The following is a 27,535-nucleotide window of genomic DNA, read 5'->3' on the forward strand; positions in this document are numbered from 1 at the left end:
ACAAATGAAACCAAACCTAAAACCAAAAACCAGGCTTTAAAAAAATGAGGGAGTTAGCTAAAATGAAAGCCACCAATAAGGTCTACTGAATTTCCTTCCCCAGAGACAGGGTCTGGATTCAGCACACCAGGTGTGGCCTGTAGGTGTGGCCAATAGGTGTGTAACCAACAAGTCCCTTCTGATTGGCCCAGGTGCAAGTCTCATTGGTTGGTGTCCTAGCCAGCTAAATATTTTGAGTATTATGAAGTAAGGCTGGTTTTATCTCTAATTATTCAGATACAGGTCCTCTTGTGACAAGACCATGTATTAAGTCACGAATTAAAATAAAAGCAAAACTAAACAAAAATACATATCTCTAGCACCAGCGAGCTTCAAGACACAGACTAGGAGATTCCTTGAAAGCAAGTGTGGCCATGGTAAGCCAAAAACCACCAAGGCAGTCTACTTGGAAACATACAAACCCATGTGTAAATGTTCTGAATTTTTACAAAATTGAAACATTATGAGCCATTACTAAGGACTTTGAAAGTTTTAAGCCTCCATTAACAAATAAAAGAAATACAGACGATAATTATCTTTTTCACAGACTGGGAGGCCAGTATGCTACTTTTAAAATATTTTTATTTTTTTAAAATTTAAATTCAATTAACATACAGTGTATTATTATTTGTTTCAGAGGTAGAGTTCAGTAATTCAGTATGCTACTTTTACTTAACACAAAAAAAATAGGAGTATAACAACTACGGATGCAATTTGGGAAGATGCTCATCAGAGCTTTACTTAAAAAAAAGCATCAATTTGAGATCTTTATCTATGTATGCCACTAATTATATACATAAAGTGCAAACAAAACAGACCTGGTTCCCTCCTTCTGGAACTTAAAGATTTATAAAAGCAGAGAGAGTAAGCAAGTTAAAAAAATCAAAAGAACCAACTTATAACCATGGTTTCTCTGCAGCAAAACTAAGTTTTGGTATTTTAGTTTGTCACATGCAAACTGTCCAGTATACTATTTCTGCTTTGAAAAAACAATGGAAAAAAAAAAAAAAACCCTCTCAGAATTGTTTTTACTAAAATTGGCTAATTGTGCTGTAAGGAAATGGCACTAAGATATGACAAAGCCTTCTTGTAGGAATGCAGAGAATCTATCCCAGGGAGTGCTTGCACTTGCAGAGAGCCAAGATACCATGGTTCATTTAGAGGCCCCCTCAGATTAAACGTGGTCCTAGAAGAATCCCTCAGTAAGGGGTTCTATTGGCAGTTGAACATTTTCTAAATTTAGCAATCAAAGGTTTCTTTTTTTCTTTTAAAGATTTTATTTATTTATTCATGACAGACACACAGAGAGAGAGAGAGAGAGAGAGAGAGAGAGGCAGAGACACAGACAGAAGGAGAAGCAGGCTCCATGCAGGGAGCCCGACGTGGGACTTGATCCTAGGACTCCAGGATCATGCCCTGGGCCAAAGGCAGGCGCTAAACCACTGAGCCACCCAGGGATCCCCTCAAAGGTTTCTTAATATTGTTTTACTAGGAAGCCTCCAAAAGGATGGGGCTGGTTAATTATGGCAACAAAACTGACTATTAAGATACTGTTGAAATTGCAAGACCAATAAAATAAAATAAGATCATACAACTCTGAAAGAGAAGGAAACAATGTGTGGAAAGGGCTAACAAAAAGTTGTAACTAGAGACACAATAGAGGCCCTATGTTATCCACAGTCGTCAGAAAAGCTTCTCTTGGAAGGTGAACTCATGCTTCTTGAAGCAGGGGAAGAGCCAGTCTGGTAGGGGCAGAGTTAGAGAACATTCCAGGCAGAAGGAATCTATGGGGGCCCTGTAGGACCAAGAGCTTGGTGTGACTAAGGAATGGGAAAGCCAGAGTGGCCAGAATGCTAGAGGGAGAGGAGAGAATCTGGCTGAGGTTGAAAGAAGGAAAGGTTTTATTAAGGAGTATAGATTTTCTTTTAATCTAAGTCTAATAAGAAGCTCTTGAAAAAAAATTAAAAAAAAAGAAGCTCTTGAAGGACTTTAAGTAGGAAGATAATTTTTTTTTTAAAGATGTTCTGACCACCATGTTGAAAATGGATGGGAGAGTATTCATAGTGACAGGGATTCAGGAACTGGATAGTAGTTTCTGGTTGAGAAATGATAGAGGCCAAGATCAGGCTGCTGGAGATGGAGATGGGAAGTGGATGGATTTGAGGCATATTTTTAAGAAGACTTCATTAGACTTTATAATAGAGTAAATATGATTCTTTGAGAGAAAAAGGAATGAAGAATGACTTCTAGATTCTAGCTTTAGAAATCAGGTGGATGGGGATATCATTTGCTAAGATAAGGAAGACACTCTTTTGGGGGTAAATTCAAGGCTTCAGCTCTGGAGAGTTTAAACTTAAATGTGTTGAGAGCAGGAATTCACACATAATTAATAGCTAGAGGAAGAGTGAGGGCTGGAGGCATATATCTGGCCACCCCTGACAAATATGGTACTTAAAATTGTGTAAATGGATAAAAATTCTTAGGGATAGAGAGTAGAAAATGAAGAAAATAGAGCTCAAACCAAGTCCTCTGTGCTCCAACACTAGGAAGCAAGAGAGTCAAATGCTTCAGAAGGAAAAAGGTGAAGAGTATTTTAGGGAAGCAGTAGTCAACCATGTTCAATTCTGGGAAGAGGGCCAAGTTAAATGAGGACTGAACAGTGATTCAGACACATGAAGTTGTTACTAACCTTTGCAAGAGCAGTTTCTCTGGATTGGTGAGGGCAAAATTCATACTTTAGTGACATGAAGAATAAATGGGACATATGGAAGTGGAGAAATGTGGAGGCAAATTTTTTAAGAAGTTTGCCTATGATGTCCAGCAGAGCAATGAAATGGCCTCAGGGAGATATGGGGTCAAGGGAGGATTTTTTTTTTTTTAATAAAAGATGGGAGACATTAGGGCATGTTCACTTGTGGATGGAATTGATGCAATATATATGAGAGACTGGAAATGAAGAAGAGAGGGAAGTGAAGGGGTGATCTTGAAAAGCTGAGAGATGCAGGGTTTAGGTCATATATGGAAGCAATATTCAAAAAGAGAAACAGTTGAGATCTTTTTAGAATTAGTAAAAGCACATCTTCAGATTCAGTAAAGCTAAATGAGACTCAAACATAATAAATTTAAAAATAACCTAACCTATACAGATTATATAGAAACTGTAGAATACTAAAGGGCAAGCAAAGTCCGAAAAAAACAAACAAACAAAAAACAAAACCCCAAACCAAAATCAAAACAAAACAAAACCCTAACAGGTTATTTTTGCAAAAGGACAGCAATTATGATGAAAACAGTTCTCTTCAGCAAAAAGAAGCTAGTAGGTTATGGAAAAATTTCTGCAAAGTGCTCAGAGAAAATTACTACAAACCTAACTTTTATACCCAGCTAATTACCATTCAAGAGTGAGGATGAAGGATGAAGTAAAGATATTTTCCAGACAAATGTCATGAGTATTCACTCATAGATCGTCATTCTGAGAAACAGAATAAAACATGTATGTCTGAGGGAAGCATACTGAACCTGTGGAAAAGAACAGGATTCAAGAAGCCATGGTGAGCAAGAAATTGGCAATAAGGGTCAATCTAATCAAGCTCTGTCTGCATGAAATAATAACAAGATGACTAATTTCAGGGGACTTAAAAACAAACTGAAAAAATGGCATGAAAGACTGGAGAGGTTTAAAAATGTTAAAGCATTCTATGGTTCTCATAATTTGGAGTATGTAAGTAAAGCTGCTAATTGAGGAAGATTTCAAGTTAATTACACATGTATTACAATTTTGAGTATATGCAGAAAGAGTGGGATGGAATGTATAAAATGCATAAGGGAAAAGAAATAAAGATTTTATGGTGCCAATAAAGAGCAAGAAGGAAGAACACAAAGCCATAAAAAAGCACAGTAAGTACAGGGGGAAAAAAGAAGAAAAGTCCTTATACATATCTCTCTCTTTTTAAAATATTTTATTTATTTATTCATGAGAGACAGAGAGAAAGGCAAAGGGAGAAGCAGGATCCCTGCAGAGCAGGAAGCCTGACATGGGAGTTGATCCCAGGACTCCGAGATCATAACCTGAGCAGAAGGCAGACATTTAACTAAGTCACACAGGCGCCCCTCCTTATACATTTCTAATCATAATACATATCAATGGCTCTAATATCAAATAAAAGACAGAAATTTTCAGATATTCAAAAATCTTTGCAAGAAACACAATGCATAATATAATAGAAATGTTGAAAGTGAAGGAATAGAAAAAAACATGTGTAGCAAATGCTAGCCCACAGAAACTCCAAATAAATATCCTGATAAAAATATACTTCCTTTATTAGTGATAAAGATGGTATTTATATAATAATTAGAGATTTAATTTTACTGTAAAAGTATAATAATCCTAACCTGTTATGCACATGGTCTCAAAAAATATAAAGCAAAAGTGGAAAGAATTACAAGGAGAGATTGACAAATCCATAATCATAATGATTTTTTAACATCTGTTCACAGAAATTAATAGATCAAATAGATAAAGTTAATATACTGGCTGTAAAAGGGGCCTCATACCCAACAATTCATAGAATATGTACTCTTTTAAAACAATGCATGAAATGTTTATGCAAACTGACCACTAACCAAGCCTCAACATATAGAAGGAATCAATATGATAGAGATGGACTGTTCTGACTACAATTCAATAAAATTAAAGACCAATAGTAGCCCAGCCAAACCCAAGTGTATTTGGAAACTTAAAATAATTCTAAAATTCAGCAAAGAATATCTTAATAGAAATGACAAAATATTTGAAATTGAAAGACAAACAAAACACTCCTTATGGGGTACAGAAACTTTAAGTGCATATGTTAAAAAATAAGGTTGAATTTTTTTTTAAAGGTTGAACATTAGCAAACTAAGTATACTATTTAGGAAGCTAGAAAAATAACAAAGTGAGACAAAAAATAATAAAGATTACTGCCAAATATAATGAGATGGGAAGAAAAGATAAAAAGAATTTTAAAAGTAAGGTGATTTTAAAAGATTTCTAAAATAGGCAAACCTTAGGCAAGAATGATCAAGAAGAAAAACACAAGTGATAAAGAGAACTTAATGCAAACACAGTGAAGATATGAAATATAAATCTTGAGAATACTAGTTTAATACTAACAAAATTATAAGTTTTATGACATGGATAATTTTCTTAAAGTATATCAGATTTCTAAAATAGGCAAACCTTAGGCAAGAATGATCAAGAAGAAAAACACAAGTGATAAAGAGAACTTAATGCAAACACAGTGAAGATATGAAATATAAATCTTGAGAATACTAGTTTAATACTAACAAAATTATAAGTTTTATGACATGGATAATTTTCTTAAAGTATATCAGATTTCTAAAATAGGCAAACCTTAGGCAAGAATGATCAAGAAGAAAAACACAAGTGATAAAGAGAACTTAATGCAAACACAGTGAAGATATGAAATATAAATCTTGAGAATACTAGTTTAATACTAACAAAATTATAAGTTTTATGACATGGATAATTTTCTTAAAGTATATCAGTTATAGCCTGGGTGGCTCAGTGGTTGGGCATCTGCCTTTGGCTCAGGGCGTGATACTGGAGTCCCGTGATACTGGGATCCAGGGCCACACTGGGCTCCCTGCAGGGAGCCTGCTTCTCCCTCTGCTTATGTCTTTGCCTCTTTCTCTCTCTGTGTCTCTCATGAATAAATAAATAAAATCTTTTTTTTAAAAAAAGAGTATCAGTTATAAAAAATGACCCCAGATAATATAGAAAACCTAAATTCAATTACATCCATTAAGTAATTACATCTATAGTAAAATTTCTACCGTCAAATATTTAAAGGTCCCAAATGATTTTAATGTGATCAATCCTTAACAAACGAATCATCTCTAACCAATATAGATTATTCCAGACTGGAGAGAAAAAAAAAAAAAAGGTCCGGAATTCACTTTATGAATACAATCTTGACTCAAAAACTATACAAGAGCATGAAAGTAAGATTATAGGTCAATTTCAATTATGACTATAAATGTAAAAATCCTAAAAGAGAGAGAGAGAGGGAGAGAGATCCTACTGAATGCAGCAGTATTATTTTAAAATCTCATGACCAAGGGGGGCTTATTTCAGGAATTTAAGGTAGATGACATCTCACTAGACTTCACCACAATAACAAGAGAGAGAGAAACCACCTAATCATTTCAAAAATTAGAATACCACAGTCAATAAAATTCAACATCTATTCATAACAATAGTACTTAGCATACTAGGCATAGAGGGAACTCTTCTAAAAATAATTGATTAGAGGTATCTCTGATACACACATAATAGTCATCACATTTAAAGAGGAATCATTAGAATAATTTCCTTTAAAGTCAGCAAAAAGATAAGGCTGTCTATGAATGCTTCTCTTGAGCATTACCCTGCAGAGTTTAGCCAGCATAATAAAACAAGACAAAGAAATATATAATTGAAAGAAGAAAGAGGGCATCAAATTTGCTTATTACATATAAGAGCAATATGAAGAAATCAGTATTACTATTCATGAGCAATAACTCATTTTACTGACAATAAAATTAGACTCCATTTAAACAAAATCTAAAATAATTAGAAAATAAACACAGTAAGGACAATATAAGAAGAGAAATATTCTATATTCATGTATAGCAATGCTTAATATCATAAATATGTCAATTATACTCCAAATAAATCTATAAATCCAATACAATCTCAGTCAAAATCTCTATGGTGCTTTTCACAACACCTGACAAGATGGCCCTATTCTTCACATGGAAGAATAAAGCCAAAAGACTAGCCATGATAATTTTGAATAAGGAGGAGAATATAGGGAAAACACATCTGACCATATATCGAGACTTCTATAGTTACAAAAAAGTAAAACACTACAGGATGGACAGACCAGTGGTAAAGAGCAGAAAAGCCAGGGACTAAGTCACACATATGTGGAGAATTGGTTTATCTCCAAAGCGGCATTACAAATCAGTGGGAAAAGGATGTCGGCAAGATGAATTATTTCTTATTTCATCCACCTATCCACCCACTCACTATTCACTCATTTATTCCATACCTTACCTGCTGATTGCCTACTTTGAACCTGGCACTGCACTAGTCTTTGGATATACAAAGTTAAATCAGGAGAGCACAGACCTCCCTGCACTCAAGGATCTCATCAATAAGAATCAACAGGCAACCTAAATAATTATCCTATGGCAGTCTAATGGAGATTATAATACATTCTTTCTGAGAAGTCTGGGGAAAATGATCATTGAACTGGGTTTTGGAGGATGGATAGGAGTTCACCAGATTGGGAAAGATGGAGTTTGGTGGGGAAGTAGTGTTGACTGGGGTGGCAGATGACTTAAGGAGGACATTACAAGAAGAGAAAATGGCATGGCCAGAGGCCAGTGAGGGTGGGTTTGGTTTTTGAAAGGCATTCTTTCCTTGCTGGTCATGCAAAAAAGGAGTGACGAATTTTTTTCTGGAACATCACCAGTGGATAAGAAATTGCATGGGAAATATCTCCATACTTTGGGGTAAAAATGAAAATAACAATATTTAGAAATTTGGAGACTAGCTATAATGTTTACTTGACGTAGACAAAATAGAAATTAGGTTCTTGAATGCTTCAGGAAAAATCCAGGAAATTCCAGCCATTTTCTAAAATTTCACTTTTTGTCAATAGTTTTTAAAATAATTATGCATATCAAAATTGCATTTAATGCTTATTAGCCCTGCCCATATTTCCCAACATCATTTCTCATCGAGATAGCCCTACTGCCTTCTATCTCATTTCTCCAGCCAAACGCAGACAGATATTTTTTGAATAGCCAATAACTTCTGTCCCCCCACAAATCCACATTCCCACAGAAATAAAAAAAAAATGGGGACCGAGGGGAACGTAAAGTTAGTTAAACATTATTTTAGGCCCACTGCCTAACTTCCTCTTTGTGATGGGCCACTGTTTATTTTCATGGCTGATATATTGTTCAATTTTCTTTAGAGTCCACAAGGACAATCTCTAAACAGTAGGCTCCATGTAAAGCTGAGGTCACTCTCTGAACGCATTTTATTTGGGGTTGAGTTATGATGGCGACTCTCCCGATGAAATACCCCATATCTTGAAAAATCACTGATCAGCTTTTTCCATTCTGTGAAGTTTACTGATTTTCAAGAATATCTTTTCAGAAAAAAAAAAAAAAAAGAACATTTTGCAAACTTTACGGCAGTAACTAAAATACCCTAGACAGGAAGAAAATACCCCAGACAGGAAGAATGTCTGTCCAAGACCATTATACTGGGCATGGTCTGCCTGGAATTCCAAAACCACACCAAACAGAAAAAGATGATATTACAGGAGATAAGGTATGTTTGACAAATAGCCCAGGAATGGCCACTTAGTGAAAACAAGAGCCAGAGTTGTGAAGAAAAATCTCAGGCGTTTAGCGAGTATCCTCTGACTTGACTCTAAATGAGCAGGATGTTATTTGTCTCACATCTGCTGAATCTGGAAGGCGGTATTCCCTGATGGTTTCATAACAAGCATGTTTTGATGGGTCAATGTAGACACCATCCAAGTGTGTAATCAGCTCAGACCAGGTTCTAGACTGTAAGTAAAAGAAAGTGCTATTTGTGATGTGCTACAGTTGAGAAATTTTGCTTTTCTTTGTCAGTGAGCATCGAGATTTCTGAACCTTGACACTATGAACATTTTGGGCTGGATAAATCTTTGTCGTTGGACGATGTTTAGCAGCACCCCTGGCCTCTACCCACTAGATGCCAGGAGCACCCCTCAGCTAGAACAACCATAAATGCCTCTAGACTTTGCCAATACCCTGGGGGTGGGGGGAGGGCAAAAGTAACCCTGATAGACAGACAGGGTTTATAAACTAAAACCCTATCACCTCAGTTGGTCATTTTTAACTTTATTCTCTTACTTTGATGTAAAAATCAGGACTCTGGGTCCAAGGCAGTTTTGTCTTAGCTCCTTTATAATGCACAAAAGAGGAAACCAGAGGTGGCTAAAGTCACTTCCAACTACAAGTCATTGGGTTTTGGGTGTCATTGCCCTAGTTACCCGGAGGGCTGGAGGGCCGGCAGCTTGTCTGTGGTCAGCGGGAGGGTCAGCTCCAGTTGGCCTCCCGAGCTCAGCCAAGGGTCTTTCCTGTCCTTTACTGCTTTTCCCATAATCATGTGACATTGAACTCATGAGAAATTAGGTTAAACTTTGGACTTTTCCCTCTTGCAGGATCAGATGAAATACTGACCTTAAAGTGAAACTTCTCAGATGTAAGGGAAACAGCCGAGGGGAATTGCTCTGTCTGTGACAGGAGACTGGGTTGCCCTGAGAGGCCTGCTCAGCAGATGTTGCCAGAGAGCTGGGTTTCTCCACCAAGGCCCCACTCACTCCCAGATTTGTCTATTCAGCAGCTGTTCTCCTATCTTTAAAATAGGATCTAATGTCTAAAAAACTGCCACAGAACTTTTTGGGAATCCTCCCTACTGCCTAAAGTGATACATTCTTGCACTAACTAACTTCCTTTCAGGTTTATGAGGGTATCAGTGCCAACATTCCTCTGACACTTCCCTGCCCACCCTCCTAAAAACTTCTAGCGCTCCTCCATTGTCTAGTGCATGTCTCCTCAACCCCAGCGTTACTGATGCTCGGGCTGGGCACAACTCTTTGTGATGGGTCCTGTGCTGGGCACTGTAGGATATTTAGCAGGATTTCTGGCCTCTACATGATACCCCATTAGTACAGCCCAGTTGTAAGGATCAGAAATGTCTCTAGATGCTGCCCGATGCCCAAAGAGGAGCAAAACCATTCTGGTTAAAAACTGCCCATTAGAAGAAGAGCTCATATTCTTATGTCACCAACTGTCTGTTTGGTACCTAGTAGTGCCTGGCACATAACTGGCCCTCAGTCCATATTTGCTGAATAAAAAAATAAATGCTTGTCTAAATAGTTTCCTCTTCTTAGAACTTTGAAAAATACCCAACTAATATTTATAGTAATCTTTGGAGCTTTTATTTTTCTTCCCACAAAACACAAAAGGAGTATTTCTCTGGACTTAAAATGCTAGAATCAGCCATTTAGTCATTTAGAATAGCCCCTTTGAATTATATGTCCTTTGGCATGAAACAAAAGATAAAATTAATAACAGCTATGCACTTGATCAGACTCATCAGTACATGATTGATATTTGAGGACCAGCGTCACCACGCCATTTCCCTGGTGTGTGGCCTAAGCAAGGAGTCCCTCTTGGGTTTGCTGTCAAAAATCTATCCGCCTTCCACCAGACTCTGCTGTTGGAAAGACAGGCAAAATAGTGGAGACAAAGAAGGGCTAACACATGTTTATGAGGCCAAGGAGGATGAGACAATGAGAGGGGTTTGCATATGGAAAGCAAAAATGTCTTGTTCCAAAGCAAATGACCACTGGGTTGATAAGAATGCAAAAAGCATGGGGCACCTGGGTGGCTCAGCCGTTGAGTGTCTGTCTTCGGCTTGGGGTGTGATCCTGGGGTCGGGATTGGGTCCTGCATTGGGCTTCTTGTGGGGAGCCTGCTTTTCCCTCTGCCTGTGTCTCTGCCTCTCTCTCTCTTTCTCTTTGTCTCTCATGAGTCAATGAATAAAATCTTCAAAGAAAAAAAAACTAAAAAAAAAAAGGGCAATGATAATCAGAGAATTTGGAAATGGGCCACATCACTCACATGGGCTGGTGGTGGTGCTGCCACACCCTGGACAGGTGTCCTGGCTGTAGGTCCAGGACACACTCAGCCTCCCGAACTTCTGGCCTTGGAACCCAGGATCTTATGGGGTGGGTAGGCATGCACCGAAGGAACCTGCTGCAGGAGCATGTTTGTACACGTGGCGTACCTGGGAATAGGGTGTACTGTGCAGCCTTGGTCCATGGAGAGTGGGAGGCATCAAAGGGTGTGTTGGGAAACCATTTCACTCATGTCCAAGACTGGGCCACATTTGAGAGTCACCGCACAAGAAGCTGAGACAAGAAGAGTAGGCCATGGCACGTGTCTCCTCCGCTTCCCCCGTGTGTAAGACACTGGGTAGCACTGGGTAGCACTGGGTACTGCTGAGTACTGCTACCCAGTAACACTGCTCAGCCTGACCCACTGGCCAAACAGGGAATGAGGACTGGCCTGGTGTACCTTGATATGGTCCCCCTCCCTGGCCCAATCTAGTGACCCTGATGAGGGCCTGCACCTGGAAGTACTTGAGCACAGCAAACGAAAGTGGGACAAGCCATGACCGAGGTCAAACTGTGCGGTGGGGTGGCGAGTGGGGAGACAGTCTCACTCAGGCAGGGCCAAGCGATGTCTGCTACACATGCTTTCCAGCAGTATTTACTGATGGCCTTCTCTGGGCCAGGCCCTGCTCTGGACATAGGGGTGTGAATCCTATGTCCCAGGAGTGAGTGTTTCCAGCTGGTAAAGGGAAAGCAAGCACACAAGTAAATGTGTAGCGTGCTAGTGGTGGGTGCTATGGAGTAAAGTAAAGCTGGTAGGAGGGTGGGGAAGGGCTGGGTGGGGGATACGAAGAGGATGGATGTGGAAGGGGCAGGGAGATGGACAGGAGATGGGGAACATGGGATAAGGTGGGGGTCCAGTGGTTTGCTTTTCAACTTTTAGAACTTTCTGGGCCTCTGCTCTCCATCCATATTCCATATAAGGAAAGAGGAGTGTCCTGCCAGGCCTAGGTGGAGGAGAGAATTCAGTAGGAGGGAGTGATGTACATGCACATGTATACTGGGCTGAGTATCCAAGCAGGCTGAGCAGAGAAAATGCCTAGGATCCTCAGTTTGCTTCGATTTGGCCTACCCCACATGTGAGGTGAGCACCTTTCCCCCCCATTGGTCTCTTCTCTGCACCCTGTTCACTTCTGGCTCATTTCTGAACACAAGTTTTCACTCATGTCATTTGCATTGCCCAGAACACTCTTGCATCTTTCTATCCCGTGTCATTAATGAGACAGAAGAAACAGATGCTGGTAAAAAGAAGGAAGGGCATGAAGAAGTTAAGGGTAGAAAATAAATACAGATACAGAGAAAGCTAAACACAAAAGTACAAGAGAGGAGTGAGACAAAAAGATGAATAGCAAAATAATAACCAAGGCTAACCCAATCGGATGCCATAGACCGTAAGTGATTCACATGTATTCCTTAAATCTTACAACACTCCTATTCTACGGATAGGGAAACTGAGGCTGCAGGAACTAAGCTCCTCACCCAAAGTCAAGTTGTGGCCAGGAGAACCAAGCTGGCCACCCCAACATCATTGCTGTGCTAAGTGGGGAAGGAAGGAAGGACAGTGTTCCAGATTGTTGGGGCTCTGGAGTTCATTAGCCTGAAGATGTTGGAGCTTAGCCACAAGGTGTCATTAAGGTGGAGCATCTCAAAGAGAGCTATTCTACTTACAGGACAGTGTCTCTTTCAGTCAACTAGATAAAGAGATGCAGATGTAAAATAAGTTAAATAAAGGAGCATATTTTCTGTCTATCAAAGAGTGTTCCTTTCAGAGAGGATCCTGTCATTTTCATAATTTTCTCAACAAACACCTCCCGATTCCGGTACGTGCAAGTAACCCCAGAGAATTTAGGATTTAAATGAGCAACAACTGCATTTGCATGTAGTGTTGAAAGTACATTATTATTGCATGAGATGAAGCATAACTTTACTTTGCTTCCAAAAGTTCTTATTCCCAGAACTAACTTGTCTTTTTCTAGACATGGAGAGTATGTAGGTATTAAGGAGCAGCACTGGGGAGAGCTGGGAGTTTCTTTCTTTCTTTTAAAGATTTTATTTACTTATTTGAGAGAGAGAAACGATCAGGGGAGGAGGGAGAGAGAGAGAAGCAGACTCCCCGCTGAGCAGGGAGCCCAATGTGGGGCTCTGGGGCTCGGTGTGGGGCTCCATCCCAGGACCCCGGGATCATGACCTGAGCTGAAGGCAGACGCTTAACCAACTGAGCCACCGAGGTGCCCCCAGAGTGGGAGTTTCTATTCATTCCTCTTGATGAAGTTCCTGGGGAGGGGGAGAGCCAGGAGATGGCTTTTTACCTGGGGAAGTAGTCCTTAACAGGGCAAAAAATCTTGTTGTGGGGTGAGGCATTTAGATCTGCTGGCAGATTGAAATCTCTCATAGGAGCTCCTGGGCAAGAGTGCAGATAGGGCCTAGCAAGGGTTATTTGCTGATAATCATGAAAATGTGATTATTTGTTCTTTTTATTGAATACTTACTTCATGCCTTACATAGTACTCTCAAATAACCCAAATTACAAATCAAGAGAGTTCCTGAATAAAGCCTATTAGATGTTAGCATAGAGAACAAATTTGTGTTTTAGGTCTTAATTTTACACTAATTCCAAGCAGATGGCAGGGAGCCTTTGATAAGAGTTTTCTTTGTTCTGTTGATTTAGTCGTGTTACTAAAACCCCACTGCTCTATTTATAGCACTGACCAGCTTTTAGAGTATTCTTCTAAAGACCATGCAAAATTCCCACTTAAAATTAGTTGGGGGTGAGGAGAAGGCTGAATGATGGTGGCGGGGGCGAGGAGTGACAGCGGGAACCACCCCCTCCTGGCCCTGCCACTCATTCTTAAGGATAGTGGCACGAGCAGTACCATTGAAAGCCACAATCAAGTGACACAGAGACTCGAGGACCTGCTATGCCTCAAAGATGTCTATTTAAAACACGGAAGAGAAACGCTTTGTCTGGCCTATGTATTTTCTTCTAACAACTTGTCTGTTCTCTGCCTTTTCTTCCTCGGTAGCTATGTTCGAAGAGATCACATCAAATAGATATGGACTTTTCAAGCAAACATTGAAAACACCGTTGATGGATTCCAGTGGTAAATAAGTAATACAGACCGCGTCAGAAACAGCACTATTTAAGAAAATGAGTTTCAACTTTCTTTTTGTTTCAGATATCTTCGTTTCCCCTTCAGAGATCCGAGATGAAAGAAACTGAAACCGGTTTTGGAATTGTCAATCAACTAAATATGCTTGTGTGTTTTGCACACAAGCTCAGACGTGATATACAGAGGGAGAAGCTATTCCCACGCAAACACATATCGCAGTAAACGCATAGGTCCAATTGCTTCTTAAAGCCAGAAGAGTTGGAATTTTCAAGAGGAAGGACAAGAATTTGCAAGTCCAAGAAGATCCCTCTTCCCAGTCCATAGTGGTGCATCCACAGGATGCAAAGAATCAGGATTTCTGCCCAAAGTCAAAAAAATACTTTCTTCAGGCAAAAAAAAAAAATTAATATGGATAAATACAGAAATGAGAAAAGAGAGAAAAAACATAAACCGCTTCCTGTGTCCCCAATCAGGCCCATCACTACTCAGCAATGGGCGAAATATCAAGAGCCTTGGCATCAATGAGGATCTATATAATGCAATTCTTCATCCTCATGCTAAATATGGAGAGCTGGATAATTCCATTCCTCAGCTCAATTATAGCATGCAAATGCCCGAGCCGCTCACTTTCTAAAAACAGCAGCAGGGCAAACAGACTGAACTGACATGAATGTATATTTAATAGACACATATTTGTCCTTATGAAGAACTGGAAAGCGACAGAGTGAAAGAATAAAAGAGGTTTCCCTGGTCACCTCTGACAAAGGGCTCTCTGGTTCCAACAGTTACTCAGGCTATTGGTCCTAAAGGAAGTAAGTTTACAAAAAAAAAAAAAAAAAAGCAGTTCATAATTTGCTTGCCCCCGCCTCTTCTTTTCTTCCTGGATTCTCCATCTCCACACTTTCCAACTTCCAAGTTGTCAGCCCATTTGCTGATAATTGGGGTCAAACCTCAAACTCCATCCCATCCCTCCTCCACTCCACGGCATCCCCGGCCAGGCAATGTGGCATCAGAATCCCCCCCCCAGCAGCCCTGCTTGGAAAACACATTAGGGCAAAGGAAATAGGCCATGATTTCTGACGTTAGGCCCTTTGCTACAAGCGCTAGTCCGAAATGAAGACGGCAGTGTTTCCAGTTTATAAACACACAGGGGAAGATCCCCTAAAGCCCCCACCAGCTTTCCGTTATCTTTTTGTTTGGTCTGCTGAGCAGGATCAAGGCTGCCCCGGGAGGGAGCCCGGGGTGTGTGGGGGTGCCCCCCCTGGACCTGGAGCGCAAACAAAAGCTACTGGATGGTATCTCCTGTCATCGTTTGCTTTCACAGCTGTCGACACATAAACCAAAGGAGTTAGCATCCCTGAAAACAAAGACGGAACACAGACTGTGAAATGGGCAACTGTTTTCTGTTGCTCAGAGACAGCAATAGTCTTTAGAGCTACCCTGAGTGGAAAAGTACCGCCCGATGTTCCAGAAGACCTCCGGATGCCCGCGGCCTGGCCCGCGCCGCTGCTCCTCGGCCGGACAGCGGTTTGCAGCGGCAACGGGCCCAGCTGCCTGCAACTCATGTCACCCCCATGAAGGTGTTTCTAGGTGTCAGCACAGAGCACACTGCTTGCTGGGTGGGGGCTCCAGTTTGATACCAAGCAACGGTGCGAGGTCATGCATGGGGCCAGACGCGGAAAGCTGAGCAACGTGCCCTCTCGGTGCTTCACAAGCCAAGACGAGCCGGGAACGGCCAGGGGCACCCCTCCGCCTGCCCCCTGCCCCCAGAAGGAGGAGCGCAGCGGCTTGCTTACCTTGAAGTTGTGGGTCTTCTCGTAGTTGAAGTGGTTGTCGTTGTGCGTGAGGGCGGCCCTTCGGACCAGGGACGAGATCTGCGGACAGGCAAAGAGTTTGAGAGGGGGCCAGAGAAAGGTGCCTTTGACTCCCACCTTCACCCCCAAGGCCACGGCCAGCAGCTCCTGGCGTTTCCTGCCTTGCTTAGGCTTCCGAAGCACCGCACATTTTTTCTCATTTTCCGGCCACAGTTCCTCGGAGAACATAGTGCCTGCACCCCACATCCTTCTAGATTCCCCCGTGAAGGCTCAGCGCTGGCAGGTCTTCCGAACCGCGGCTAATGTCAGGCAGCAGATTCGAGGCAGCTGCGTCCTGTCTGCAGCGGCCCCGGGCATGTGACCTGGACGGGCTGCTTTGAGTGATGGAGGGGGCTCTGCGTCTGAATAAGGACGGGGCTGTTCGGTGCTAGTTCTTAGGGCCGACGTGTGCCTGAACAATAGCGCACATTCATGTGCACAGCAAGCCCCAGAAGCTGTATTCGGGCGCCGCCGGGCCCCGGGGGAGGCGGCAGGGGCAGGCGGCTTCAGGGCTCCCGCCACAGGACAGACCCCTCGTGCCTGTGCACATTTCATACACACACACACACACACACCCCTACTCGCTCTGACGTTCAAAGCCTGGGGCTGTATCCAATTATTTTGGGGCTCTGAACCCCATCCGGGGCTGGACTCTGGCAGATTAAACCTTTAAACCCTGATGATTGTTTAATCTTATGGGGATAAAGCCTGCCTCGCTTAAAAAAAAAAAAAAAAAAACTGCCCTAGCACTTGAAGCTTAATTTTTATTCTTATGCATGCATTAAATCAGAGCAGTCTGAACAGTGACTGGGCATGGAAAAAGAGCATGGCATTTTAGCTCTGAGCTCTACAGCCAGGGTTTCAACAGAAGACGTGGGATGTCTTGCTCCCAGTCTCTCTCCTCCCCACCAGTGTGCGTGCACACACACACACACACACACACACACACACACACACACACATACTGGAGACACAGGTGTTCCTTAACTAAAACCCAAACGTCAAAGTTGCCTTTATCTTAAATATGACATCTCGCATGTTCATTCTGTTAGCGCCCAAGCCTGATGCTCCCCAAGCCTGATGCTTCTTGAAAGCATCATCTGTTTGATGGGCTCCCCTGGGACCAGAAGTTTTGGACCCAAGTCCCGTCACTGTAACAGTGAGGAAATCATTATGTCTGGGGAGAACTCCTGGTCTGCTGACAAGGTTTGATGTGGCTAATGCCCTCAAGTAAAATCAATGCTGTGGGAACTAGAAAGTGAGGAGAATGCGGGTAGCCAGGCCGTGGGGGTAGATGCCAGGCCAGGGGTGCCATCCTGGCTTCTACCGAGACAGGGCCCCACGTTTCAGCCCCTGCAAGCAGCCTTGTGGAGAATAAAGCAAGGTTGCTGTTTTCCTGTGGAATTCTTTATTCCTGACAATTACCATTGTCCTACCGTAGTTCAGAAGTGCATTCTCTCAGGTCACCCTTGTACCCTCAGGGGTAACAAGAGCCAATTTTTTTTTCTGTTTTTGAAGGGATGGGAAGGGAGGGGTGGAAGGAGACGGAGAATCTTAAGCAGACTCCACACCCTCCCCCCCCAGAGCCCGATGCAGAGCTCGATCTCATGACCCTGAGATCACGACCTGAGGTGAAGCCAAGAGTCAGACGCTTAACCAACGGAGTCACCCATGCGCCCTTAAGAGTCAATGTTTATATTGAACTACTGAGCACGATAACTTACGTTGTGCAGGGTGATATCTGCAATGTGTTAAAGGCACTTACGTGTTTACTTTTCAGCTCACGTGTATGAGAAACAAGACTTTGACTCCCATTTTTTTTTGGATGAAGAGATTGAGGCACCAAGAGGTAAAGCACAGGCCATGGGCTTAAGTGGCACAGCTCAGGACTCGAACCCAAAGTATCTGTGTCCAGCGCCTGTGTTCCTGAACACCAGGTCCTGGCCCAGATAAGCTGATATGGTGCCATGTCCTGCCATTTGTGTCCTGCTTGATCTGAAATACTGGCCAAGTCTGCCCCTCTTCCCATTCTTGCCCCACAGTATCTCCGCAGCCCACTGCACGTGGCGGCACAGTATTCGTAGTCTGGATGCACCAGCCCAGAAAAGGTCAGTGATTCTCCATGGCCTAACCGTGTTGGGGCATTGTGGGTTTTTCATGACCTTGTCTCAATCTACCCGGCTCATCTCTTCGCCGGCACTCCCCTCCATAAATCCTACAAAACCTCTCTTCTCTGACACACCCCTCACCTCAGTAGCTGCCTCTGTCTTGTAGCATCTTCCAGTATCATTCTACATGTTGATAGGCTCAACAACATTCACATTCTAACTCAAATGCCACCCTCTCCGAAAAGTCTTCTCCAAACTCCCCACTGGAGGCCAACTACCTCCTCTGAAATCCCAAATAGCTTTTTCCACATTTTTCTGATTTCACTTGTCGCGTTCTAACTTATATGACAGCGATTTATGCTTGCCCCTGCCCTATTGAGAAATCATCATGACACGCTCTATTGTCTAATTCACCTGTTTCTTCTTCACAGGTACCTAATAAAATTCCTTGCCATGGTAGGCACTGAATTAATTAATATAAGTTGCCAGGAACTACCTGTACCTATGGGAAGCCAGCATTGTGGAGGAAGCTGTGCAAAAGTGACTGTATGGGGTAGGGTCTCCTGTCTATCTTATGATCCCCCATCACCATGCGTTAGCTTCCAAGGACCTAAACCTCCAGTGATCTGCCTTGCTGATGGGCCCCACCAGACTGCTCATCACCTAATCATAAAGGACATCTGTCACTCAATGGGATTGAGTGGAAACATGGTATATCTTTGAAAGGCTTGTAATCTTTAGCCTAAAGACAGAAAGGGAGAGAGAAGGAATAGCGTCCCTTCCCAAACCTTCACTGCTAGCTAGTCCACAGAGGCCTTTTGGTGGTGAGCCATTCTGTGTAAAATGGATTCTCTGAACTAAGCTAGGCTAATTATATGGATGTATGGTTTTAGAATCTAATAAAACAACTCCTTAAATGGAAAGTGGGCAAAAAGGATCTCCTTTGCCTTTTGGTACATGGGTGGTTGAACACAAGGAGATTTAATATTTTATCTTGTGTCTGTGCCTTTACTTATAACAAGTAATTTTTACTTCTATTTGTGACACTGGTTTCTTTTTCGGATATTTGTTCCATAGAATTTACCCAAACACAAGATGCATTCAGACACGTGAAGGAACCACACAGTGGCTACTTAAGATGCATCTTTACAAGGAACCAGAAGTGCTGGCATTTGAGTGAGCATTATTGTGAGTAGTGTGGATGACCCCAGATCACCCTCTTACTACAGGAAAAGCGATTACAAACATCTCTTGGTAAAATTCCCCTCTTAACTCCGTCACACAGAGCTCGTCTTCGCCCAAGCATCTCAAGGATAGCGCCTTGGTTTATTTTATAGCCCCCATAATGACTGAGCCATGCTCTCTATACACGGTGGACATTTAATAGTTTTGCTGACAGTCCTTTCTAGCAAAAAATTTCTGTCTGACCTAGTTTTGTCTACACATTCATTAGAGGAAGCACATTTCCCTACATGCTCCATGTAAATCAGGGATTCTCAACCGTGGAACCACTGACATTTGGGACCAGATAATTCTTTGTTGTGGGAGGCTGCTCTGTGCACAGTAGGGTGTTTAGTGGTATCCCTCGCCTCTACCTGCTGATGCCAACGGAACCCCCCAACTGTAGTAATCAAAAATCTCTCTAGACATTGCCAATTTTCTCCTCTGGGGCAAAACTACCTACAGCGGGGAATACCTGGGTTAGGTTAATAACACAAATATTTATCAGCATGCTTCCTATGTGCCAGGTGTGGTACTAAGTACTTTACATACATTGACTCATTTGAGATTTATAAGGTAGGGATTATTATAATGATCCCCACTTTACAGATGAAGAAATGGGAACTGAGAGTTTAAGTGATGTGCCCAAGGTTACACAGCAGGTAAGTGGTAGGGCTGAGATTAGAACCCAGGCACAACTAACTAGGTCTATGCTTTTTTCTTCCTTTTTTGCTATGAACAAGTTTTTTTTATTTTTTAATAATAAATTTATTTTGTATTGGTGTTCAATTTGCCAACATAAAGAATAACACCCAGTGCTCATCCCGTCAATTGCCCCCCTCAGTGCCCGTCACCCATTCACCCCCATCCCCTGCCCTCCTCCCTTTCCACCACCCCTAGTTCGTTTCCCAGAGTTAGGAGTCTTTATGTTCTGTCTCCCTTTCTGATATTTCCCACACATTTCTTCTCCCTTCCCTTCTATTCCCTTTCGCTATTATTTATATTCCCCAAATGAATGAGACCATATAATGTTTGTCCTTCTCCGATTGACTCATTTCACTCAACATAATTCCAAGTTTGTTTTTGATTGTGTTTAAATACACGTAACATAAAATTTACCATTTGAACCATTTCAGCAATTCAGTGGCATTAAGCACATTCACTAATGCTCTGGAATCATTACAACTCTCCAGAACATTCCCATCACCCAAAATGAGACCCCACACTCATTAAGCAGTCACTCACCATCCCCTTCTCCTTCTGGTCCCTGGCAGCCACAAGTCTGCTTTCTATCTCTATGGATTTCCCAGTTCTGAATATTTCATATAAACGGGATCATACCATATATGGCCTTTGGGGACTGACTTCTTTCACTCAGGAAAATATTTTCACGGTTCATCTGTGCTGTAGCACGTACCAATATTTCATTGATTTTTATTCCTGAATAATAATCCATTGTATGGACACACTACATTTTGTTGATGTGCATTTGCACTGTTTTTACCTTTTGACTATTGTGAATAGTGCTAACAAGTTTTTGTTTGAACACTTAGTTTCACTTCTTTTGGATGTACAATAAATCTTTGCTTTAATCTACCCTGGAAATGGCCTCATTGAAATAAGGTCCACATTTAAAAATATCCAGGGGTTAAAGGCCCAAATTATTCTCTTCCCCACTGTTAACCATTAGCAGCTCCCAGGGCTGGTGTTTCCTGGTCTGTTTTTTAAAGAGGAGACTTTTGTTTTCCCTGAAGCCTCTTCCAGAGCAGGTGCTACTTAAGATGCTTTTGGAAGTAGGTGGGGCTATAAATAAATAGTGAAATAAGCTCACCACTTCCTTTTTCCTTTTTATAAATTAAAGGTTTGGATTCTATTTTTTGCGGCCTCTCACTGCCCTTCTTTCTATGAGGAGGATCCTGAAGCCAAGAATCAGGTAGCAAGAAGGCAGTGGAAGGGTGTCGGGTGAAGACAAGGAGGCAAGGGTGGGGCAGGGGGGGCGGGAAGATGTGGAAAAAGGAAGCCCACTGAGGTGCTCATGTGCATGCAGAGTGCCCAGGAGAGAGGGGCGGTGGGAGAAAGAGGAATACCCTTCCCTCTGTGCTGACTTTAGTCATCTAGCATCATAAGCCCAGAGGGACCTCAGAAGTTTGTCCACCAGAGGCCCCCTCTCTCCACCTGACTCGGGCAGCCCCATCTCTAGGGGACCATGACATTCTGCCTTTTTAGTACTAATTTCTAGAAAGGGTGATCTATCATCAACCTCCCATTCTTCCTCAGACTTCAAGTAAATCCCATTCTGCATTTTAAAGAAGGTTCATTGAAAATGTCATCATCCGTCCCTGGAGAGTCTCTCTCCACTATTCCAGCCCCAGCTCTTGTGTTCCTGGGCTTCTCTGTCCCTTGAGTCTGAGTCCCCCTTAGGGGGTGACAGCCTGAGCTCCACCCCGGCTGCAAGCTCTACCCTGCAGCTACAGGCAGCTGTTGCCTCATGGCAAGTATTGGAAATGGAAATCGATACCACTAATGCTGTGAGGGTGTCCTGAGGAGAGCTCTTTGATGTACTGCTGGTGTTTGGATGAGGTAGCTCGTGTCTGGGGAGAAAGCTGGCCATGGATCAAATGTCTCATGTGCATTGATCAAATGATTCTATTTCTAGGATTCTCTTATGGTTTTCAGACATGGGGCGCCTGGGTGGCTCAGTCAGGTAAGCGTCTGACTCTTGATTTTGGCTCAGGTCATGATCTCAGGGTTATGAGATCAAGCCCTGTGTCAGGCTGTGTGCTGGGTACGGAGTCTGCTTAAGATTTTCTGTCTCCTTAACTCTCTGCCCCTCCCCTGGCCTCTCCCCCACAAAAACAAAACAAAACAAAACAAAACAAAACACCAACCAACCAACCAACCAAAGATCTTCAGATGAATTAGTTAGAAAAGATACATAAAGAGATATTTATCCTAACACTACTAATGAGAAATGAGAAAAGCCTTACATGTCCAAGAGAGGGGAGAGGTTGAATTATGGTGTAAACATGTCATGGAATATTATATACATATATTTTTTAAAGATTTTATTTACTTACTCATGAGAGACAGAGACAGAGAGAGAGAGAGAGAGAAAGAGAGGCAGAGACACAGCCAGAGGGAGAAGCAGGCTCCATGCTGGAAGCCCGATGTGGGACTTGATCCTAGGTCCCCAGGATCATGCGCTGGACTGAAGGCAGTGCGAAACCGCTGAGCCACCCGGGCTGCCCGGAATATTATATACATATTAACAAAGATGATTAAAATAACTTTTAATGATGAAGGGATATGCTCCTGATATAATGAAGTTTGGTAAGAAGTAGGCTCCTGAACCATCTATACTATGATTCCCACTTTTGTCAATTTGATGACACTGGAAATATCAGAAAAAACTTCTCTAACACACCAAACTGTTGGAGATAAGTGGCAGTCATCTCTGGGTGAAGTAATTTTAATTGACATTTACTTTCTTCTTTTTCATTAATTTTGGAGTTTCCTACATTGATCACATTCTATTTCCATTATATAAAGATGTGGATTTTGTAAAAGTACATTATAAAAAGTTTGTTGGGTTTAGTGTGCCTTGATAATAAATCCATAACATCATAGATGACCTTTGAGCTCATCCAATCCTGCCTGCCGTTTTTACAGGTGAGAACCGAGGGTCTGAGAAGTTCATGATTTGCACCCGCTCCATTCCCACGTGTCACAGGGCTATTCTACAACTAGATCTAGAACCAGATCCAGGCTCTGGTTCTCTTGCTTGTGAGATGTCAACAGCTGGTGCTTCTCACACTGGGGCTAGCCTCAGAACCCCCAGAAGGCTTGTGAAAACACAGACTGTTGGGCAGCCCCAGCATTTCTCACTCAGTCAGTGGGAGAGCATGCCTAACAATCTGTAGTTCTAACAGGTTTCCAGGTGTTGCTCATGTTGATCCACACTTTGAAGACCCATTTTGTGCTTTCCATTGAATTTATGGGTCTCAACTTTGATGATATTTACGTGGGAACAAAACAAAAGCCATGTTCAAGCTCCGTCTAGGGCCACTTAAATCCAAATTTCTGGGGATGGACTCCTAACTTAAAAAAAAGAAATCCTCTAGGAGATTCAAATATACACTCTTGGCATTGAAAGCTGCTGTACGAATCTCAAGGGCTTCAATCCAGGGAAATTGTTAGAGAAGATGGAGGTGTCCAAGTGCTAAATGCTGTTGAGCATCCTCCCCTCCCACAAGGAATCGATATCTTTTCAAACATGTGAACATGTTTCTATGCCACCCCACCTCCACCTGCCATTGTGCTACTTAAAACCTCCATGGATTCTTAAGCTAAAAGCAAAAATCCAAACCATGGCCTACAGGGGTCTGTGTAGGCCCCTGCCGCCTTTCCAGCCCTGCTTCCCTTCCCTTTCTTCCTGTCATCTTGAGAATTTATAACAATAAACTATTGATACGCTTTTAAAATTATTGTTCATGACCCTTTTTAGACAGTTAGCTTTATGACATCAGGTGCTGTGTGTGCTCTCATCACGAATAAGACCCCAAGGCCATACCTTGCACTGGGCACAAAATAGGCTCTTACTAAGTTATGCTGAATGAATGAATCAATGAATGTCCATGGCCATAAAGTATCTTGAGGTCAAAGGACCACCATAGAGGCTCATTATCATCACTGCTTATCTAGTCGTACTCTTGTGAGCCTCTGATATAAAAGCCACTGGCCATGCACTTAGGGTTTTCTTTTGATGAAGCGGTCGGATCCCTTGTGTCACAGGATGAGGCCCTGGAAATGGGGAGATCCTGCAGGCCAGGCCCTGAAGGATACAACAACCAGGTTTGTCAGTAGAGTAATATTAAAAGTAGCATCGTGTATTTGTGGGGTACGTTATAGTGTATCTTTCCTGTATCAAGAAGGTAGAGTGGGTATCATTATCCTCACTTTACAGTTAAGGAAACCAAGGTGCTAACAGGCATGTCCAGGGGAATAGAATCCAGTGTCTTGATTCTCTTTCCATGGGAATGCCTGACACTTCGGTTGTGGCAGATCAGCAGTGGTGGCTAACAGCTCACTGACACAAGGACTCATCTCTTCTCTCTGTTCCCAGAGGCTCTTTAGAAACTTTTAACATGGGGCACTCCCCAAAGTTCTTCTATGAACATATCTCCAGCGATTAACATGAGACCAACACTAGCTTGGCACTCACAGAAGCTCCGTTGCATAAAAATAAGTACCCACCTTTTTCGCAGTATTTCTACTTTCCTTGCCTTCTATCAAAATGACTTACAATTTTACAAAGAGTCAGCATGTTCTTATAGTTTTCTTAGACCCTTCGTTCACTTCCCACACATATGTCTGGGTGATGAGTCTGGGCTGCGTGTTATTTCCCCAAAGCCACAAAACATTAAACCTTGCCCAGAGACACTCAGTAAAATGCTGCAGGCATCTAGTCAGCTCAAAACAAAAAATATAAAAATATATACACGCATACATATATACATTATATGTATACATACACACACATACACATATAGGACTGGTGGATATGGGGCAGGAATTACAATTTTTGCGGTGGCATCCTAGATGTGCCTCTCTATTCCTGATAGCAAGTGAAAAAAATCAGAAATTTTAAGTGAAATAAGCTCAGATTCCTGAATGATAATCAAAGGGATGGTTTCCTTTTATTAATGCCACTAAGCCCAGCCTAGTTGATCCCATGTACTCTGAACACTACCGATGCCAGATAAATATTCCTTGCTCCTCCTAAGAACTGCCCCAGCAGTGTTTGCTATATTCTCTGCTTTTGGTTTTAAGCCCTGAAATAGGAGGAAGATAATACAAGGATGTGGCTGAGCTGCAAGCTTATCCCCATGACTGCTAAAAAAATGCGAGACAGCAGGTGGGACCCTGCCATCTCTCCTGCCCACGTGCTGGTCAGAGCTGCAGAATCCTGGTGTCATCAGAGTCCATCAAAACACCAGGGACTGAGGGCTGCCCTGGCTGACTCCTAAAACTGCCGGTGACCTCCAAAACTGCTGTGCTCTGGTCCGAGGAGAAGGAGCCTTTATCTCTGATGGCACAACATGCCCAGCTGCCACTCCAATTGTTCTCCAGGGACAGATGGCCACTCTCAATACGAGAGGCACAAAAGGGCTGAAGGACCGGTCTTTTACGACTCATTTCCCCTCATCCACAGCAGTCAGTGTTCACCCCAAACTGAAGGGCCTGTGTGGTCTCTAAAACGGACCAAAGCACCTTGTTTGGAAGCAGCTAAATAATCTGATACTTCCTGGGTTGACCGAGTGTGTAATGTTATCATTGCTGTTCTCCCTGCATCACTTCTCCAGCTGTTTTATTGGGGTGGAGGTCAACGATTTTGGCTAATTGCTGATGTCTCTCACAGACGCCTCAGAGGTGGACACAAAAAATCCTCTGTGTTAGAGACAGACTCTCTAGGTTGTGTTAAGCATCTCACACATTTGAACCCGTAGTTGTTGCTGTTTTTGCGCCCAGTTTTTAAAAGAGGGAAGAATAGATGGATGCATCACTGTAGTCATCCATTTACTTAAATGAGAACTTTAAGACTCTCAGATTTCCTATGTGCCAAGTTTAAGAAGGTCTGGCCGGGTTATTTTTGAGAGAATGGAGCACTTGTTGAATCAAGTGCCTTAAAATTGCTTTAGAATATTTTAGGTAACCTTTTGTAAAACTAAGACCCAGAGAAACAATGCATATTTTAAGGGAGAAGCTGCTATTACAAAGTTCCCAGCTGCTGTCTTCCTCCTCTTCTCATAGTCCACATTCATTTCCTTTTCTTTGTATTCCCTTGCTGTCATGTACCTTCCCTTCATCAGGCCAAAGAAGCAGTTGCCCCGAATGATCGACCTATGTGTTTTATTACAAAAGTCAAAGATGCTCCATTTCTGGCTTATGGCACCCAACTGTATAGTAGAACCCAACTGTACTTCCTCTTACACTTTCCTTGCCACTGTAGCTCACCCAGCTGAGCCTGAGAAATCTCTGCCAGAGGCTATAGGTTTGCTGAATTACATTCTCTTGTCATACTGCAGCCTGGCAATTTGCAGAGCAAAATGTGCCAAAGAGTCCCAACCTACTTTTCACCAGGTACTTTGGTAAACAACTGGGGTAAGGCGCACCTTTACTAGAAGAAAAAAAAAAATCGAATTGACCAGCTGTTTTCTGCATGCAAACTCTCCTATGTTGCAAAGGACAAAGACTCCGATTAAATGGCTTTTCAAATTTTCACAAAAAAAAAATATCTCAAATCCTCTACTGGGCTTTTACAGTGAGCAATCACCCAAACAAAATAGTCTCTGACGCCATTCACAGCTGTGCAGCTGATATTGCCCGATATAGCTCCTGGGGCTATTTATGAACCCAGCAGTTTGAAATATGGATGCCTGCAAATTCCAAATGTGAATTGAAGCTTATTTCTGTTCTTCTGTGTGACTGGGATTTTCAAACTCTACAGTTGGTCCTCATATCTGTGTGTTGGCCAGCCTTATGCCAAGAACATGACCCTGTAGCTCCTTCCCAGATGCAATGTCAGAGTATGTGGGGTGATGCAGACACTTCCACCAGTAGGTGCCGGCTCTGGGAAGACAGACTGTCATGCTCACGTGTAAGCACCCATGCTGCAGAGGGATAGCTCAGTATGAAACGACCACATCCACTTTGACCTCAACTCCGTTTTAATGCAACAGAATTATTCTTGGACATGTTTCAAACATAGTTTTTTCCTTCCTTCCTTCCTTCCTTCCTTCCTTCCTTCCTTCCTTCCTTCCTTCCTTCCTTCCTTTCCTTCCTTCCACAAAAATTTATTAGACACTGATTGTATATCAGACCCTGTTTAACATCAATGGGATAGAGTAGTGAACAACTGACAAAAATCTCCACTCTCTTGGACTGCAGACATAAACAAAACTTATAAGTATATTATAGATTATTCTAAGAAGAGGTAAGTGCCATGAAGAAAAATAAACTGAGAATATAGGCTAGGGGTGGAGGGTACAATTTGTGGAGGGTGCAATTTAAAGCAGAATCATCAGGAGAGGCCTCAATGAAAAGGTCACAGTTGAGAAAAGACTGGCAGGAGGTAACGGGGTGAGCCATGCTGATGTCTGCAGGAAAAGCCTTCCAGGCAGAGGGTATGGCAAATGCAAAATCCCTGAGAGAGGAGTGAGGTTGGCATGTTCAGGAAATAGCAAAGATAGGGGCACCTGGGTGGCTCAGTGGTTGAGCATCTGCCTTTAGCTCAGGTCATGATCCCGGGGTCCTGGGATCGAGTCCCACATCGGGCTCCCCACAGGGAGCCTGCTTCTCCCTCTGTCTGTATCTCTGCCTCTCTGTGCCTCTCAGGAATAAAGAAATAAAATATT

The 27,535-nt window shown here is 42.4% G+C and overlaps 1 protein-coding gene and 2 long non-coding RNA genes across 8 annotated transcripts in view; 2 read left to right on the plus strand and 1 right to left on the minus strand.

Annotated features, from left to right (window-relative positions):
* The window catches only part of LOC144288665 (uncharacterized), a 55,132-nt gene extending 51,761 nt beyond the window's left edge, over positions 1–3,371 (plus strand). For all 4 annotated transcript variants that reach the window (XR_013356622.1, XR_013356619.1, XR_013356620.1 and 1 more), the window contains one exon: positions 730–3,371. This is a non-coding gene — a long non-coding RNA (uncharacterized LOC144288665). The remainder of the gene's footprint in view (positions 1–729) is intronic.
* The window catches only part of CHN2 (chimerin 2), a 296,328-nt gene that overhangs the window by 18,800 nt on the left and 249,993 nt on the right, over positions 1–27,535 (minus strand). For 2 of the 3 annotated variants that reach the window (XM_077856373.1, XM_077856374.1), the window contains exon 7: positions 15,736–15,813. In XM_077856373.1, the coding sequence (XP_077712499.1) occupies positions 15,736–15,813 (78 nt within the window). Of the gene's footprint in view, positions 1–15,735; positions 15,814–15,914; positions 16,188–27,535 lie in introns of those variants that run through there. The other variant, XM_077856375.1, reaches the window with a different exon arrangement.
* Positions 11,646–26,087, plus strand: LOC144288666 (uncharacterized). The gene is made up of 5 exons (XR_013356623.1): positions 11,646–18,453; positions 18,978–19,088; positions 20,983–21,054; positions 21,778–21,825; positions 24,951–26,087. It is a non-coding gene; the product is annotated as an uncharacterized LOC144288666 (long non-coding RNA).

Source organism: Canis aureus, chromosome 18 (assembly GCF_053574225.1).
Source record: "Canis aureus isolate CA01 chromosome 18, VMU_Caureus_v.1.0, whole genome shotgun sequence".
Taxonomy (NCBI): Eukaryota; Metazoa; Chordata; class Mammalia; order Carnivora; family Canidae; genus Canis; species Canis aureus.